Raw genomic sequence first — 16,245 nt, forward strand, 5'->3', positions numbered from 1 at the left:
TCCTATCTATGACTTGGATATATCAGAATTCCTAATTAATACAAATGCAAGTCCTATAATTTAATTTGCTTTTTCCAACCACAATGTAGTGGTAGGAGGAAGCACTGTGTTGCCTTTGCAAGAAATATGACGGAGAATGGTATTGTGATGACTATAGCATCTCAATGACATCTGAAGGACACATTGTGTTGAAAGCAGATGTACTCTTCCAGCAGATAAGGGAGTTTCAGATAACCAAATGTAAATCATTCATCAGAGTTTAACTTGTGCAGTCCTTGAAGTGAGTGACACAATGAAAACCTTAAAGAGTAATGTCTGTTACCCCATTTAGTCTTGAATTATGAATTATACATATAATGGAATATAAAAATAACACTACATTTATGTTAGTTCAAATAGCTCATTTAAAAAGGCTGAGAGTACATTTGATTGTTCCCTAATGCATTGTATCCTTTATTTCTGATCATAAATAGGTAAGTTTCTTTCAGCGAGCTCCAAGCCTCCTCCAGTGTCCCCTAGTGTCCAGTCTGGGTGACATTTTCTGTATGTGGTTGGTTGGCTTCTGGTCCCGCGTCACTGTTGATTCTTCACTTGCCTCCTTTCTGGACACTCACCCACCCCTTGAATTATTTGTTCCACTCTGTGCTCCCGTGACATTTGTGTGTTGGTTCTTCTGTTAGAGCATTTTGTTAGAGTGAGTTGTGTACATTTCTCCTGTTTGATATACCATGCTCTTTGAAGGTAGGGACCCAGTATGCTCTGGACTTCTCAGGAGCTATTACCTAGGAAATCCTTTTCCATCATGACTGCCCCAACTACCATCCAGGGTTTGTAATTTTCCTGCTGTTCAGTTTCTGAGTGGATTGTCACGTGTGCTACTGGGTAGAATTTGTTTTGAGAAAAGTTGGTTAAAAAAACAAACGAGCAAGCAAGCAAAATAGACTCAGTATCTTTGTTATAGAAAAAAAAAACCACCCCGAAACCTACCTTCCAAGGAAGAAGGGTAGCTTTTCAAGGCTTTGGTGCCATCTTGTGGATATTTGTTCAATCACAATTGAATTTTGCCTTTGATTTCTTCTGTGAATGGCTTATACTAGTTTAAGCTTCAACCTTTTTAAAATAGGAGGATCCTGTCTGTAATCCCCTTTAGTTTTATTTCTAACAGCTTTATTTTTTAAAAAGATTTTATTGGGGAGTTGGGGGAGGGGAACAACGCTGGGGAACTGGGGAAGGGGAACAGACAAGTTGCTCTCCTTTTGTTCTTCAGTCTAGTTGTGGAGGACGTCGCTTCACGGGCCTGTGTTTGTATTGTGATCGTTGCGCTCTTCCCGGGTCAGGCAGTCTCTCGCCGCCATTGGATGGTCGCTCATGGCGGCTCACGGCAGCTCACGCCAGCTGCTGTCTGCTCACGCTGGCTGCCAGCCACTTACGGTAGCTTACAGCAGCCCACTACAGCCCTGCTGCAGCCTATGCTGTCGCCGGCAACTCATGGCAGCCCAGCTCCAGGTCGCGCTGTTGTTCACCATCTTAGCTGTAGAGGGCACAGCGTCACTGGCCCTCTTGTGGGATCCGAACCAGGGCCCTGCTGCTCAGAGCTGGCGCTCCCAAGCCAACTCAACCAATGCGCCACTTGGCCGACCCTCTAACAGCTTTATTGATCTACAGTTCACTTAAAGTGTACAATCCAATGATTTTTAGTATATTGTTATGCAACTGTCACCACAACTTTAGAACATTTTCATTGCCCCAAAAAGAAAGCCCATACCTTTAAGCCATTGCCCCCAGTTCATTTTCCCCGTCTGTAGTTTGCTTATTCTCGACTTTTCATATAAATGGAATCATACAAGGTATGCAGTTTTGTATCTGGCTGCTTTTACTTGGTATGTTTTCAAGGTTCATCCATGTCATAGCATGTATCAGTGCTCCATTCCTTTTTATTGTTTAATTCAATACTCCAGCTATGGGAGTGCCATAGCTTCTTCATCCATTCACTCACTGATGGACATTTGGGTTTGTTTCCACTTTTTGGCTCTTAGGAACAATGCTGCTACAAACACTTGTGTACAAGTTTTTGAGTGGGTATGTTTTCATTTCCCTTTGGTTTATACCTAGTGGACTTTCTGGGCTGAGTGGTAATTCATGTTTAACTTTGTGAGGAACTGCCAGACTGTTTTCCAAAATGGCTCTAACACTTTGTTTCCACCAGCAGTGTTATCAGGATTCCAATAATTGTTATTTTTGTGTATTTACGTACATGAATTTAAATTTTACAAAATGGGATCTTACTACATCCATTTTTGCAGGTCAGTATCAACCATGTCCTGTAAATTTGTGTCATTAATTACAACAGTATCTACATAGGCCCAGGAAAAGGCATTACCTGGTGTGTATGATGTTTTCTTTACTGTCTCTTCAGTGCTTGGTGTACACCTGGATTCAGACCCTAAAAACTCTGTAGCCCAAAGGCTGCCAGTTTAGCCTTTAGTTCTTTCTTACCTAAAATGCTTTGGTTTTGGCTAAGACAATTTTTTTTTTTTTTAAGCACTCACTGAAAATGACCGAGACAGCCAGTCACCATTAAAGAATCCTCTGCTGTCGACATCAAGACCCCTGGTTTTTGGGAAATCAAATGGCACGTACCTCTTTCATTGTTACCTTAATGTCTCATTGTTACCTTCCGTCAGGCACAAGACTTCGTGATTTTCTTAGAAGCTGACTTATCTGCTCCCTTCTGAGATAACACTGCTTCCAGAGGCCAGAAACCTTCCCGAGTTACAGTCTAAGGGGTGACTGCCCCTTGACCCTACATGTTTATTGCTCTTGCTTAAGCAATGTTTCAGGGTCCTCTTGTAGCAAGAGGAGTCCCCAGCTGCCACACTCCATTCGTGGTCAGTTGCAGAACCAACTGTCCCTGTGATGTCATCTGCGCTTCTCAGTTTGCATATGGATTTGCTCGGTGGAATACCTCTTCCCCTTACCATCCCCTTCCGCATATTATCGCTTTCATTGAATTTATTTGGATTAAATTATATAGAGTTTCTTTTATCTCAGGTGATACAAGTGATTATCAGAAACAGCTGAAGCAGATGATTAAGGATTTAGCCAAAGAAAAAGACAAAGGGGAGACTGAGTTGCCGAAAATGAGTCAGGTACGGACTTGGGACTCTATACACAGAATAAATCATTTTGCCAAATGATTTGTTGGGAAGCTTGATTAAGCCAGGGCCCCTTTACCTCCAAAGCCATAATCAAAGGATTTTGTAACTTCTAGCTGAACATCGTGGTGATTAAGTGGTAAATATTTAAATGTGATCCATTCAGATAGTCAAAGCTCTTCAAAACAGGCTACCACACTTCACGTCTTTTAAGTTTTTATATCAAATTCACTTACCCAGGTTATGATTTATTCCCTTGAGCGACAGAAGCATTTGGGGGTGTGGATGCAGCATACCCCCTTACTCTTGTTTCTTGAAAATCACTGACTTCGTAATACATAGTACTGATAAGTCTCTGAAATCTTAGCAGTCTCCACAAGAGGGTTCTCGACATTCAAGCCTCATATGAGGTGGCAGGTCCTTTTGTTTTAAAAGGGGTCCTCCCAATGTTTGGGAAATGTAGGCTTTAAGTTGAAACCTATCTTTTACTATAGAACCTAAATCTTTGTTGGTGCCAGTATGGACTGTGAGCCTTTGAGAGTGGAATTTAGGGTTTTTTTTTTACCACAAACCATTTTGTGGGATTCGTTTCTGACATATTTGGGAAGTGTTGCTCTACTGTGCGGAGGGAGTTGCTTTCAAATGTTTTTTTTTTCTACTCCCTGGATATAAAGCCAGTTAAATCTCATCTCCCAGAGCTGTCAGTATTCTGACACACATGTTTTTTTTTTGTTGTTGTCTTCTTCTATTGGGGAATTGGGGGAGGGAACAGTGCTGGGGAATTGGGGGAAGGGGAACAGACAAGTTGCTGTCCTTTTTGTTCTTCAGTCTAGCTGTGGAGGACGTCGCTTCACTGGCCCATGTTGGTATTATCATTGCGCTCTTCCTGGGTGAGGCAGTTCGGTTGCCGGCCATCGGACAGCCCCTCACAGCAGCTGCCAGCCACTCGTGGTATCTCACGGCAGCCCAGCTCCAGGTCGAGCTGTTGTTCACCATCTTAGCTGTAGAGGGTACACCATCACTGGCCCATGTGGGATCTGAACTGGCAGCCCGGTTGCTGAGAGCTCACACTCCCAAGCCAACTCTCAACCAACGAACCAGTCAGCCAGCCCCGACACACATTTAACATCAACTTTTTTTTCCTATAAACAAAAATTGGCTGTCAATACCTTCTTTTCATTTAGATATTTCTCCCAAATCATTATGTATTTATTAAAGTAGTCCCCCACCATTTTGCTATTCCTAGAGTAATCGTGCAGTGTAATTCCACATGGAGCATCTCATCACAATAGAGTCCAGTGTGGACAGGAGTGTGAATGTGAGAAAGCACCAGGCACCACCGTCATACATTTTATAGCCTTTAGTTGCTGCATGGGATCCCACCAGAACCATAATTTTAGCCATAATTAAGCTGTTCCCAACTTTTTTTCTACTATAACCCTTAGCTTAAACATCCCTATAAACAGATCTATGCATAGCTTTTGGATGCATGTCTACAAGTTGACTTGCTAGGTTATAGGGTGTGCGTATCCTCTAGTTTATGCACATTTCTTAATAGTTGCTGTGTAGACAAATAGCACACCTGTGAGTGGGCTGAAATTCCCTGGAGTCAAAGGGCAGAGACTACCTTCTTACATTCAGCTTCAAATAAGTTCGCCCAGAACTAAGTATCAAGGTTTTTGTTTTTTAATTGGGGAAGAGGAACAGCCAAGTTGTTGTCCTTTCAATCTTAGTTGTGGAGGGCACAGCAAGCTCAGCTCCAAGTCCAGTCGCACCTCTCAGCTCAAGGTGCTGTGTTCAATTAGTTGCGGGTGGGCGTAGCCACCATTCCATGCGAGAGTCAAACCGTCAGCCTTGTTGTTAAGAGTGCGCCGCTCTATCCCGAGCTACCCAGGTGGCAGCTCAGCTCAAGGTGCCGAGTTCAGTCCTTAGTTGCAGGCAGGCGTAGCCCACCATCTCAAACAGGCAACCTTGTTGTTAGGAGCATGTCCTCTCACCAGCTGAGCCATCCTGCCACCTATTGGCAGCTCAGCTAGGGCACAGCTCACTGGCCCATGTGGGAATCGAACCAGTGACCGTTTCTCAGAGCTTGTGCTCTTAACCAACTGAGCCACTTGGCCAGCCCAGTATCAAATTTTAAAAAAATGCATTATATTCCCATCTTGGTTATGCTGCTGTATACCTTTTTTTTATTCCAGAGAGAATTTATCCAGTTCTGTAAAACTTTGTACAGTATGTTCCACGAAGATCCAGAAGAAAATGATCTGTATCAGGCCATTGCCACAGTAACCACTCTGCTGCTGCAAATTGGGGAAGTGGGGCAGCGAAGCAACAGCTCTGGAAGCTTCTCCCAGGAGGGTGGGGGGGAGCTGCAGGTTGCAGCGCTGTCTCCTGAGCAGGACTCGGTTTTTGCAGACACGGACACCGAGACAACCCCCCAGGACTCCGGGGCACTCCCTGAAGAGGCAGAAGGGGACTGGACTGTCTCCCTTGAACATATTTTAGCTTCACTTCTGACTGAACAGTCATTAGTCAACTTTTTTGAAAAGCCACTGGACATTAAATCCAAACTTGAAAATGCCAAGCTCAATCAGTACAATCTCAAAACTTTTGAAATGAGCAGCCAATCACAGCCTGAACTCAAGCAGGATAGTGGTTTGCTGAGGAGACGGGCCTGCCATACCAAAGCACGGATGACAGCCTCATGGGCTGTCAGCCCATAAACCCAGACGTTAGTCTAACCCCCTGTGAGTATATTTTCACATGCTGGGTATCCAGGTAAGCAACCACCTGACAGCCCCAACTGTGGCCCAGGGAGCTGATGCAACCCACAGGCACTTCTATTTATTCTTTTAGAATTATCAGTTTCACTTTGATCAGATCTGCTGAAATGGGCACTTCTGCTGTGATTGTTCTCAGATGAACGTAAGAGCCCAGTGTGTCATGCTAACCCAGGGACAAAGTGGCGCCCCAGCTCGTTTTCATTCAGATACTGGGAGGTCAGGAATCAAGTTCACTTTCAAGATCTAAGAGCCACGATCTGTGCAATTGTTTCGCTTTTTTTTTTTTGCACTAATTTTGTTTCAATGCTGGTAATTGAAACCATTTTAATATATTTGATTGTATTCACTTTGTCCTTACAAAAATGTTGTGTACAAACCATGCTTTCAATGTTGGCCTCCCAAGTTTTTTAATAAGAAATTTTTGTATTGACTTTGTTCCTTGTTTATACCTGACAGTTATTTGAGTGACTAAGGCCTGGATTGTGCCAGTGACCAGATGAGCTGGAGCTGTCCACTCCCTCGCCTCCTCCCCAAGGCCTTTGTTCTCAGCAGCACTACGGGTGGTCCTCAGCCATCCCTGGGCTGTGTACTGCCACCACCACCACCACCACCAGGGCTTCTGCAGAGACCCACAGTGGTGTAAACACTAATGTAATATAATCCTTGCAACAGCCTTGCTTTTAGGCTGAATTCAGCAGATTTTGGATTGTATAAGAAGCTTTACCTCTCAGCTTTAGCTCCATGTAAACTGGGACTAAAAATACCTCATGGGGTCCTTACAAGTGAGCGTAAGTATTAACTATTAACTGTATATGTAACTTAAACATAATCTGGTTACCCCATCAAAAATCAACTTTTTAGGAGACAATTCTATACCTTTTGACCATCATACTCAATAGTTACAGGCAGAAGTTTAAGGACACTACCAAGTGCATTTCATTAAATCTAAGATGCTGTTAATTGCATCATTTTAATTTGTTGATATGAAACATGGCCAATGGCAATTGAGTTCTACATGCCAGTTTCTGGAAAAAGTTTATCTTAGAATTAATGAAGCATGCACGTGAAAGCACCAACATTATATATACCTCCAATGTACCAACTACCTAAACAGTCGTCCTAGAGCCAGGCTACCCTTCAAAATCACTTTGAATATTTGGACAGAGCCTAAAGCAGGTTTTCAGAAACTCCAGGGGCTGGGGATAAGGGACAGAACACGTAGTCATTTAGGAAAGCTCCCCCAATGATTCTGTAATTGGAACTACTTTGAGATATACAAACATTATCACACTGCAATTAGAAACTGAAAACCAAACCTCAAAGGCAGTTTTATAACTTTATTCGACAATCAGCAGTTAGTTCTCATCCACATTAACTGTTTGTAGATCTGCAAAAGAAGCGACAAAGATAGTCACCTTCCATACCCACATCATGTTTCATACATTTAACACTCAAAAAACCTTTTCCTGAAAGGTCTAGGCAAGTAATAGTACTCGCTGTGACCTTGTTACAACCCAGATATGGACCCAGTTTGTGTCCTGCGTTTTCTCATGCCACGACAAAAAAGGTTTAGTGGTCATGCCTGTTACTCATACCCTACAGGAAGGACGCCAGGCATATGGGGGGGGGGGAGGTACAGCATTTGCTGGACAGATACATTCAGATTATAGAAGAGCTAACGAGGTTCTTCTAATCTAAACAGCTTTGTGGAATGGAATAAAACTTACTTTTGAAAGTGGTGACAGGTACATAGGTAACCAATGTATAGAGCTTATTTGGTGAATCTTCATCCTCATTACGCTTTCTGGACAACCGCACCCGGATACGGTATGGGACATTCCTAATAAAAATATAAATGTGCTGCTAAAGTCAATTTCTCCTCTCACGAAAATAGCCACCAACTGTATCCACACATCCTGTCCCCACTGCACTATGCTGTCTTTTGCTCTAACCTGACCACCAGCCATTACAGGTGTCTCTGAGTTCCCTGGAAAATAAACGCACCCACAGGAAGATGTTTACCAAACACTCATCAGGATGGACACCTATCCTAATAGGCAGCCACCACTGACATTCAACCTATGTGGAAATCCGTACTGAACACGCCAGGTTTCCCCCTTTATCACCAGCACAGACATCATGGTAATGGGCTTTGCCTATGTTAAATTTAACTCAGCAGGCCCTACTAAACGTAAGACTATTATATGTCCAGTTTCCCTCTCTTATGCACACAACCCTCAGCAGCATCACAGTGAACTGCATTTCCTTGTACTGGTCTCAGGATGTGAAGTGTCTCGAAATTCGGGCCTACTCTGGGCTCCCATGACACCACTCCTCCCTGATGTCAAAGCAGCCATCATTGGCGGCTCCTTTATTAGACACATTTCAGAATTCTAAATGCCAGCCCACTCTGCAGGACTCAATCTCAGGTCCCTGCCATCCCATCCAGCCCCAATGTTGGAAACCACCCCAATGCTGCACCCCGCCTGTTTCAGTCTCATGGTATCACCTAGCCCGTGCCAGTGCCTCTTCCCTTGGCTGGTCCCACTTCCACCCTGACACCTTACATCGTCCTCCACAGCAAAAACCACCCTCCTGCTTCTATGCAGGGGTTTTCAACCTCGGCACTATTGACATTGCCCACAGTTGGAAACCAGTGCTCCAAGTTTCTAGAGAAAAATCCAAACTCTTTGCCATGTCCTACAAGATCCCACATATCTGTCCCCTGCCTCACTCTCCATCCTATTTGACTCCACCTCCATTGACCTGTTCCCAGATCACACAGTTTGTTCTCTGTGCAATGCTCCTACCCGTCCCTCACCCCGTTGGCTTCATCATTTGGGTCTCATTTCAAATACCATGTCATAGGCCTTCCCTGCAGGTGCTACCCCACCCTCTGAGTTATTGCCACACTGTTTTTTATACGTCCATGTATATTAGCTAATTACCGAACTATTTATATAGACTGCGCAGTGAGCTGGGTAAGCTAGTGTAATTTCAAAGGTTCATCTTCTAACACAGATTACTTTAGCACCTTATTCCTTTGGCCCAGACAGCTTTGTTGAGTCTGGTGTCAATGCGCACATCTGGGGTTCCCATCTCCTTCATGGCAAATTTCCGGATCTCTTTGAGTGCCCGAGGGGCACGCTTCTTGAAACCCCTGCGATTCGGACATAATAAATGAATTAATGGAGTACAAAAAATCGAAGTACTTATGTCCTATTTTCATAAAAGAATTCTAAACCAAACTTTTAACAAGGCAGGATCAATCCTTTTTTCCCCACTAGCATGTAATTAATGCCCAGCAACTAATACTCGGGACACAGATGATGCCCAATCCACTTTCAGCAATGTAGGATAAGGGCTCTGCATATGATCATTTAAGTTATGCTGATATACCCATTGCTCAACCCTCTCCTGATAAAAACAGCCCAAGCTCTAATATCGCCTGTGAAGGCGAATCAAATAATGATGTTAAATATGCTTGAATATAAAGCATATAACACTGTATACAGTATAAATACAGCAAGCACCCCCAGATCAAAATATAATTATTTGTCACACCTTCAGACACAGCATGTTTTGGGAGAGCAGTCAATACCAATTGCTAAGGCCATTAACTTGGTCTGTGCCTCAAGAGCAGGGGCCTACAATGTATAGATCTCACAAAGTATGACATGGACAAGTTACTTCCATGGAGCTCATGCCTGTGTCAGGCGCCATCATCAACTCCTGTGCGTCCTGACTCGGAACTAGGTACTATTAACGCGCTGTTTACATAAGGGTACATGAAACCATCTGAACTTCATTGAAGCGTTCACTTAAATAAGGGGTGAAAAAGCAAAACTTTGCTACTGGCAGAAATGGTCAGATGTTCGGTTAAGTGATGGCCATTCCAAGTAGGGCTGAGAGCAAAGTCTAAAGAGGTGTCCTACCACCCCAAAACTGAACGTCAGAGAAAGGGCCCCATCAATTATTCACCTCTGCAACCCAATGTTCAGCACCAGGCACACAACAGGTGCTCCACGCTTGTTAGGCAGACTTTATGAAACCCAGTAAAAGTCACAAAGCACACCAATGACTAAATTCTGCTCTAAAAACTTCAGTGACTTCCCATGACCCACAAAAAGATCCGACTCTCCACCCACCCCACACCTCACTTGCCTTTTCTCTTATCACATTTCCTCTGCTCCCAGTTCTACTCGCACCAGCCTCCTTGTTATTTCTAGCATGCAAAGCAAGCTCACATCATTCACTTTAATATTTAACCATCCAGAAATAAAAGGTGCTAGAGCAGCACTCGGTATAACAGACAAAATCCTGTCCGTCAGCTTATGTAGGTGACCCTCCTGGAACACATCAAATGATATCAAGTCCAACAGACAAAAATAAACCAGGGAAAAGAGAGAAGGGGATTATAGGTATGAACAAGATGGCCAAGGAGACATTGGAGTGATGCGGACAGCCATCTAGGTATGTGTGAGAGAAGCCTTCAGGAAGAGGGAAAAAAGGAAAAAAAACCAAACAGGTACCCTGAACCAGGTGCATGCCTGGTATGATTAAAATAACTGGCCAGCCCATATGGAATCATGGCAAGAACGCTGGCTTCTAATCTGAACGAGAAGGGAAGCCAGTGCAGGTGTTTAGGGGCGGGGAAGGGAACAAGGAGCTGTAACTGTAACCATTCAAGTGACAGAAATTGGTGGAGGCGCCAGTGCAACTGATCATACTGGAAGGCAGGCAGAGCCAAAAAGACACGCTCACTCGCCAGTGACTGAAACAGGCAAGGCCACAGAGAACTGGGAAGGTTAGAGTTGGACATGGATGTCAGAAGTTTGGTTTGGAGCCATGTAAAGTTTGAGATGCCTATTCAAACACCCAAGTATAGCAGGTAACAGCAGTTGGACATTTGAGGCCCTCAGACTGGACTAGCTGCTATTACAAAGCACAGATATAGAAAAGAGCAACTGAGTCCTGAGTCTCCTCAACATTAAGAGAATGGGTTCTGAGGAGGAACCAACAAAGCAGACTGAGAAGGAGCCGATAGAGAAGAAGAAAAACACAAGACTGGAATCTCTGGAAGTAAAAGGAATAAAGCATTTCCACAGAATGACAATTAAGTGTCAACTGCTGCCAACCAAGTAAGGACAGAAATGACCAAAGGGTTTAGTACCACATAGGTCTCACTTGTGGCTTTTGTCCAAAGCACAACACGCCTGAAAAACTTGCCCACCTGCAATGGCTCACACCCACTTTTCAAAAGTCCATTACCTGTGTGGCCTTTAAAACAACATCCCTTTTCACCCAGTGACTTGCTTTCCCACTTGGCACTTTTTCCATTTTATATCTAAATGCTTGTCTAACTTCCTCAACTGAGTAAGACAGCAGGGTCTGGTTCTGTGCCGAATCTGCAGAGCCCAGGCCAGTGTCTAATATGCACACAGCAAGTGCTTGATACGCTCCCCAAATGAATGTGTGCAAGCCCCAAATAACGGGGTGGGGAAGAGCATGTTCCTCACAAGCAGCATTAAAGCACCAAGGCGGCACTGGATTTCTGACCCAGAAGCCATCGCAAAGACCCCAAATAGACAATGCACCAGTGCGCCTTGGCTCACACTTGGCTGGGAGTGCAGTGCTGGAATGCCAGGCCCAATGTGGATGCTGCTGTACGAATAACCCTCGCAAAATGAGGGGTCCTGACATGCACAGTCAAGTGCAAGAAATTGTGCTTCACGGATTGGTGCCCAAGTAGACTATTTCGCCATGTAACATTTGCTATTAAAAATACTCCAACGAGTCGAGAAAAGAGTTGGTCTCCATTATCAGCAGTAAACACCATGCACAAAGGAAAGCACTAAGCTTAAGAACTAAAAACCAAACCTCAGAGTAAAAACAAGGAACTAGAATGTTCAAAATCACTCCAGATATTCTCCTACATCACAAATTCACAACACCCCTGGGTCCTCACCACAAATATTGTCCTAGAATGCCATTGATTAGATTCTTTTTTTTGTCTCAGCAGTTTCACTTCTGGTAGTACAACTCAACTAACATTAATTACGAAAAACATGGAAAAAATACGTCATGACTTTTCCGACAACCCAATACTATCTGTGAGTCCAAGAACTAAGCGTTCAGTCTGGGATGGACACGGTTTATTAAACGGTTAATTTTACTGGAGTCTGGAGACATTCAAATTCGCTTTCCCTCACATACACCTTCCACCCTTTAGCCTGCTCAGGTTTATTTAATTCAATTACAAAGCATATCACGTTCTCCCAACTGGCTCTCTCAGGAACCTTATTCAATCTCACGTTTCCAGTCATTAACCTCCCAGCATTACACACTTTAAACCCTATGAACCCCAAATACGGCCCACGGACTAGATCTGAGCTTTTTTTAAAAAAATGCGTAATTTCTAGACCACTTAGCCTTTAAACGACTAGACAGATCTCAAATCGACAACCAGACGCATTGAGTTCGGGAGCTCCCAACCAGCAAGGCTTTGGGCAACTGCAGGGATACTCACACTCCATGGATGCGCTTGTGAATGTTGATGGTGTATTCTCTGGTCACTACCTCGTTGATGGCAGAACGGCCCTTCTTCTTCTCGCCGCCCTTCTTTGCGGGAGCCATCTAAACCCGGAGACAAGGAGGCTCAGAACAGAGTGGTGACAAGCACAGGCCAGTCCTTCCTCCTCCCGGGCCCTGCTTCACGAGGCCGCCGTCAGGGCGCTTCCGGGTGCAGAGGACCCGGCCAAGGCCCCCGCAGTCTCAGGTCCCGGTGGAGCCAAGCCGGCCGTCCCCCGGCCCAAGCATCCGCGCCCCTCAGCAGCCTCCGTCCCGGAAACCTCTGCGGCCAAGGGCTCCTCTACGCCACTCTCCCTCCCGGGTTACGAGAGCCCTTAAATGTAGCGCGAATTTCCGTCCCCCGGAACGCGGAGCCCCCGATCAGCTCAGAAGAGAGCCCACTGTCCCCGTCAGTGCAATCCCGGGCGAGGATGGGGCCAGATTCCTGATGCTGAGACCCATCGGCCATACTCACCCTGCCAGGCCCAAGTTGGAAAGAAAGGCCGCGAGGTATTGTGGGAGAGGGAAAGCAGCGTCGCAAGTACAACTTCCGGGTTGCCTGGAAGCAGGTGGAGCGAGAGGCGAGGCAGTGACGTCAGTGGTGCGCGCCGGAGGTAAAGAAGCGATCCGGCTTCGGGGGCGGGGTCTGGGCACCCTACGTCTGCGTTCTTAGGCTGCTGTTCTGGAGTGTGGCGTTCTCTCCCGTGATTTGCTCCTGTTTTCTGAGATATAAGCTAGTAGAAAATGCCAACTGAAAAGTATGTCACTGAGGAAGTCAAACGAAATAAAAACCTAGGCCCCCAGCTGGCTGAGAGCACGGCCCGGAAGACAAGACTTTCTTTTGTTTTTCCCATTTATTCATTGATTGGGCAACGTTTACTGAACCTGAGTTCTGTGTATTGCGCTGTGCTGGCTGGCAGTCCCAGAGATGACTAAGACACAATTGCCACTCCAGATGTGCTCACATCCAGCAGGGCAAACTCATGAATGAGAGTCGTTATTGTCCTAAACTGGAGCCATTGTAGGGGGCTTGTCGGGCCTGATGAACAAAAAGAGGTGACATGGTAGACCTTGATGAAACAGGTAAAGAGTTAACAGAAAGGCGCTTGTGAGTTAACAGGAACGAGCTTAAAAAAAATTAACCGCTGGGCTCTGATTCCCCAGGCCGACTGTGGGAACAGAACAGTTCCCAGGGAGAGCCAATTGCAACGGGCAACCCTTTGCTAGCTGACAAGCACCCTACATCCTGCATAGAAAAATATAAAACCCCAGCTAAACAGAAACCCGCTGCAGCTGTCTACTCTAGAATCTGTCTATTCCAGCAACTCCTTTATCTGTGCTTCTTTGCTTAAATAAATTTTCTAACTTCTATCCGTTGTGCTTTGTGAATTCTTTCACAACCCACGCCGAACATGCCAGACCTGTCAAGCTCAGGGGGCTAGTTGGCAGGCCTGGCAAGCCCAGTGACAGCAACCACACAGGATGGCCTGATCGTAATTCCTAACTGGGCAGGTCATGGCAAGTAGTAACTTCCCAAGCCTATTAGCTTCCTTAGCAAAGGTCCCTGTCCATCATTCTTATGCATCTAAGATAACATTTTTGAAATGTCAAAGTAATTTTCTTTTCCAGATCCCCTCAGAAGCAGACTCACTGGCCACAGAGCGTGCGGACACTAAAAGCCCACTCACTACCATTTTGCCTACATACCATCTCTATTCACTATGTCAAATGTTAACTATCCTGTACCCACCAATGTAAAGGAAGTATGTGTTTCTTCATTTTGCTTTTTATCCAATCCTAGACATTCCTCCACTTTGCTTTCTCCCGCCTCCTCAATATACTACCAGTGGATTTCATGTAACTTTCCCTATGCTTTCTCTTTTGGTTCTAAATACAAAGTAAGCTGCAGAACTGCCATGTCCTCAAACTTAGCTCAAATAGATTCTTACAAAACTTTCTACAGGTTTGGACATTCTTTCGTCCACAGGTGGGCCTGGGAGGCTTGTGCTGGGTCTGGGAGGAAGGGCAGAAGATAGCTGGGCAGAGAAGTGGCGGAGCGTGCAGCTCGGGGAAGGTCAAGCAGCCTGGCTGAGAGGTGAGATAGTATGTGAGCATTACTCAAGAGTAAGTTAATGAATCACTGAAAGGATTTCAGGAGGGCAGTGCCATGATCAGATTTGTTTTAGAATTAATTTAGTTACACTGTGAAGAATAGATTGGGAGTGGGGGCAAGTTGGTAGCAAGGAGACTAGTGGAAGGAAACTACATAAAAGACAAAAGAGGAGGGTCTGAACTAAGGCAATTACAATGGGACTGGAAAGGGGCAGACCGATTTTATAGAAATAAAGAGGTAAAATTAAGAGGACCTCGAGAGAGAAAACTAGTGTAGACTCACTACATTTAAGAGGTGTGGGGAAGTGGAGGCTGAAGAAATTAGTAAAGTGTCATTAGAACAGTAGGAAAAGACTTACTTGAAAATATTTTCCTAAGTCCAAAGAAAGCTGGAGTGGTCAACAGGTTCTAAATGCTACAGAGTTCAAGTAAGGCAAGAACTGAGAGGTACCCACTAGATTCTGCAAAGAGGAGATTAGCAGCAATTTTAACACGTTTCACTATTGGAGCAGTGGGGAGAAGCCAGGTGATGACAGGGTAAGGAGTGAGTATGGAGCTGGGCTGCTTTCCATCTATTCTGTCCCTTAGGGCACAAAGGCTGGAAGAAGACAAACTGAGAGGAGAGCAAAAGGTGGGGGGCCTGCGGTAGCAGTAGGCAGTGAGCTTGGACAAGTGGCTTAGATGTGACGTGAGAGATGATGGGAGCTCTGAGGAGGTGCCCAGAAGGGGTCATTCTAGAGCTTCCCAGAAACCTAGGAACCAGATGTCACTAGTCCAGGGATTCTGAATCCATCAGTTGGATCCATGGATCCACACACTCCTTATCCTTGATGAGCTCTCTTATTTCACAGAAGCACACCATTTGGTGGCTTCTTAAGACAGAGGGGGATGGGAGCTAAAGTTTTTGATACCTCACATATCTGAAGGTATGTATTCAACCCTCGAATTTATTTTGACTGGGATAGAATTCTAGGTTAGAAAGCATTTCTCCCCAGCATTTTGAAGGCACTCTCCATTGCTCCCCTCATCCCCTCACTTTGCCTGTTCTCCTCTTCCAAAGCACCTGAAACCTGCCTCAAGACTTTTAATGACATAACGGCCTGCTGGGATTACTTTCTGATCCTGACTCCCTATTCCGCTCCCTGCAGATAGGATCCTACCCTTTCTAACTGGTTCCCAGCACCTAGAGTGGAATTAAGCACCTCCCGGGCACTATCCATAGGGGCAATAAAGTGTCACCATGATAAATCAGAAATCTGGTGACAGCTGATTCAAATTTCCATATAACTGTGGGAATGTTAGTAGATCCTACCCCTTGTTGAAGCAAATAGACCCCGCCAGTGGAAATCTACAAAATGGCCCTCTCAGATGTCAACTCTGCTGCTTTAAGTAAAGGTTGAATAGACATATAATAAAACGACTTGGTTTGAAGGATTGGAGATCATTAGACTGCAGGCTCCTCCAACTTCTCCTTCCCTCCCAAGCCTCAAGGGTCAGGCCAGTCATTGCTGGCCTCCCAGAGACCAAAGCCACTAAAATGAACTTTGTGAGCTTTGTAACTCCCTTTGTATTGTGTGAGGGGACCGGAACCTGGGGGGTGGGTATCAAGCAGGAGGCTGTGATGC

The 16,245-nt window shown here is 45.0% G+C and overlaps 2 protein-coding genes across 2 annotated transcripts in view; one reads left to right on the forward strand and one right to left on the reverse strand.

Annotated features, from left to right (window-relative positions):
- TBC1D8 (TBC1 domain family member 8) overlaps positions 1-6,373 on the forward strand; it is a 115,937-nt gene extending 109,564 nt beyond the window's left edge. The window contains exons 18-20 of the mRNA XM_019666480.1: positions 2,543-2,632; positions 3,052-3,149; positions 5,354-6,373. Of these exons, the coding sequence (XP_019522025.1) occupies positions 2,543-2,632; positions 3,052-3,149; positions 5,354-5,878 (713 nt within the window). The 3' untranslated portion in view covers positions 5,879-6,373. The remainder of the gene's footprint in view (positions 1-2,542; positions 2,633-3,051; positions 3,150-5,353) is intronic.
- An 861-nt stretch (positions 6,374-7,234) lies between these two features.
- Positions 7,235-13,088, reverse strand: RPL31 (ribosomal protein L31). Its single transcript, XM_019666515.1, has 5 exons — positions 12,984-13,088; positions 12,468-12,574; positions 8,973-9,098; positions 7,666-7,778; positions 7,235-7,325 (listed from the first exon to the last, which is right to left on the reverse strand). Exons 2-5 carry the CDS (start codon positions 12,572-12,574, stop codon positions 7,294-7,296), a joined length of 378 nt encoding a protein of 125 aa, XP_019522060.1. The 5' UTR covers positions 12,984-13,088; the 3' UTR covers positions 7,235-7,293.
- Positions 13,089-16,245: the final 3,157 nt, after the last annotated feature.

This window comes from Hipposideros armiger, unplaced genomic scaffold (assembly GCF_001890085.2).
Source record: "Hipposideros armiger isolate ML-2016 unplaced genomic scaffold, ASM189008v1 scaffold_472, whole genome shotgun sequence".
NCBI classification, from domain to species: Eukaryota; Metazoa; Chordata; class Mammalia; order Chiroptera; family Hipposideridae; genus Hipposideros; species Hipposideros armiger.

Bases quoted from the DNA above. Each gene is read 5' to 3' on its own strand.
- RPL31 (XM_019666515.1), bottom strand. From the start codon at position 12,574: ATGGCTCCCGCAAAGAAGGGCGGCGAGAAGAAGAAGGGCCGTTCTGCC. The intron at 7,779-8,972 runs GTGCTAAAGTAA...TATTTTTATTAG, and splicing joins GTCTGGGCCAAAGGAATAAG to GAATGTCCCATACCGTATCC. The intron at 7,326-7,665 runs GTAAGTTTTATT...CTTCTTTTGCAG, and splicing joins ACCTGTCACCACTTTCAAAA to ATCTACAAACAGTTAATGTG.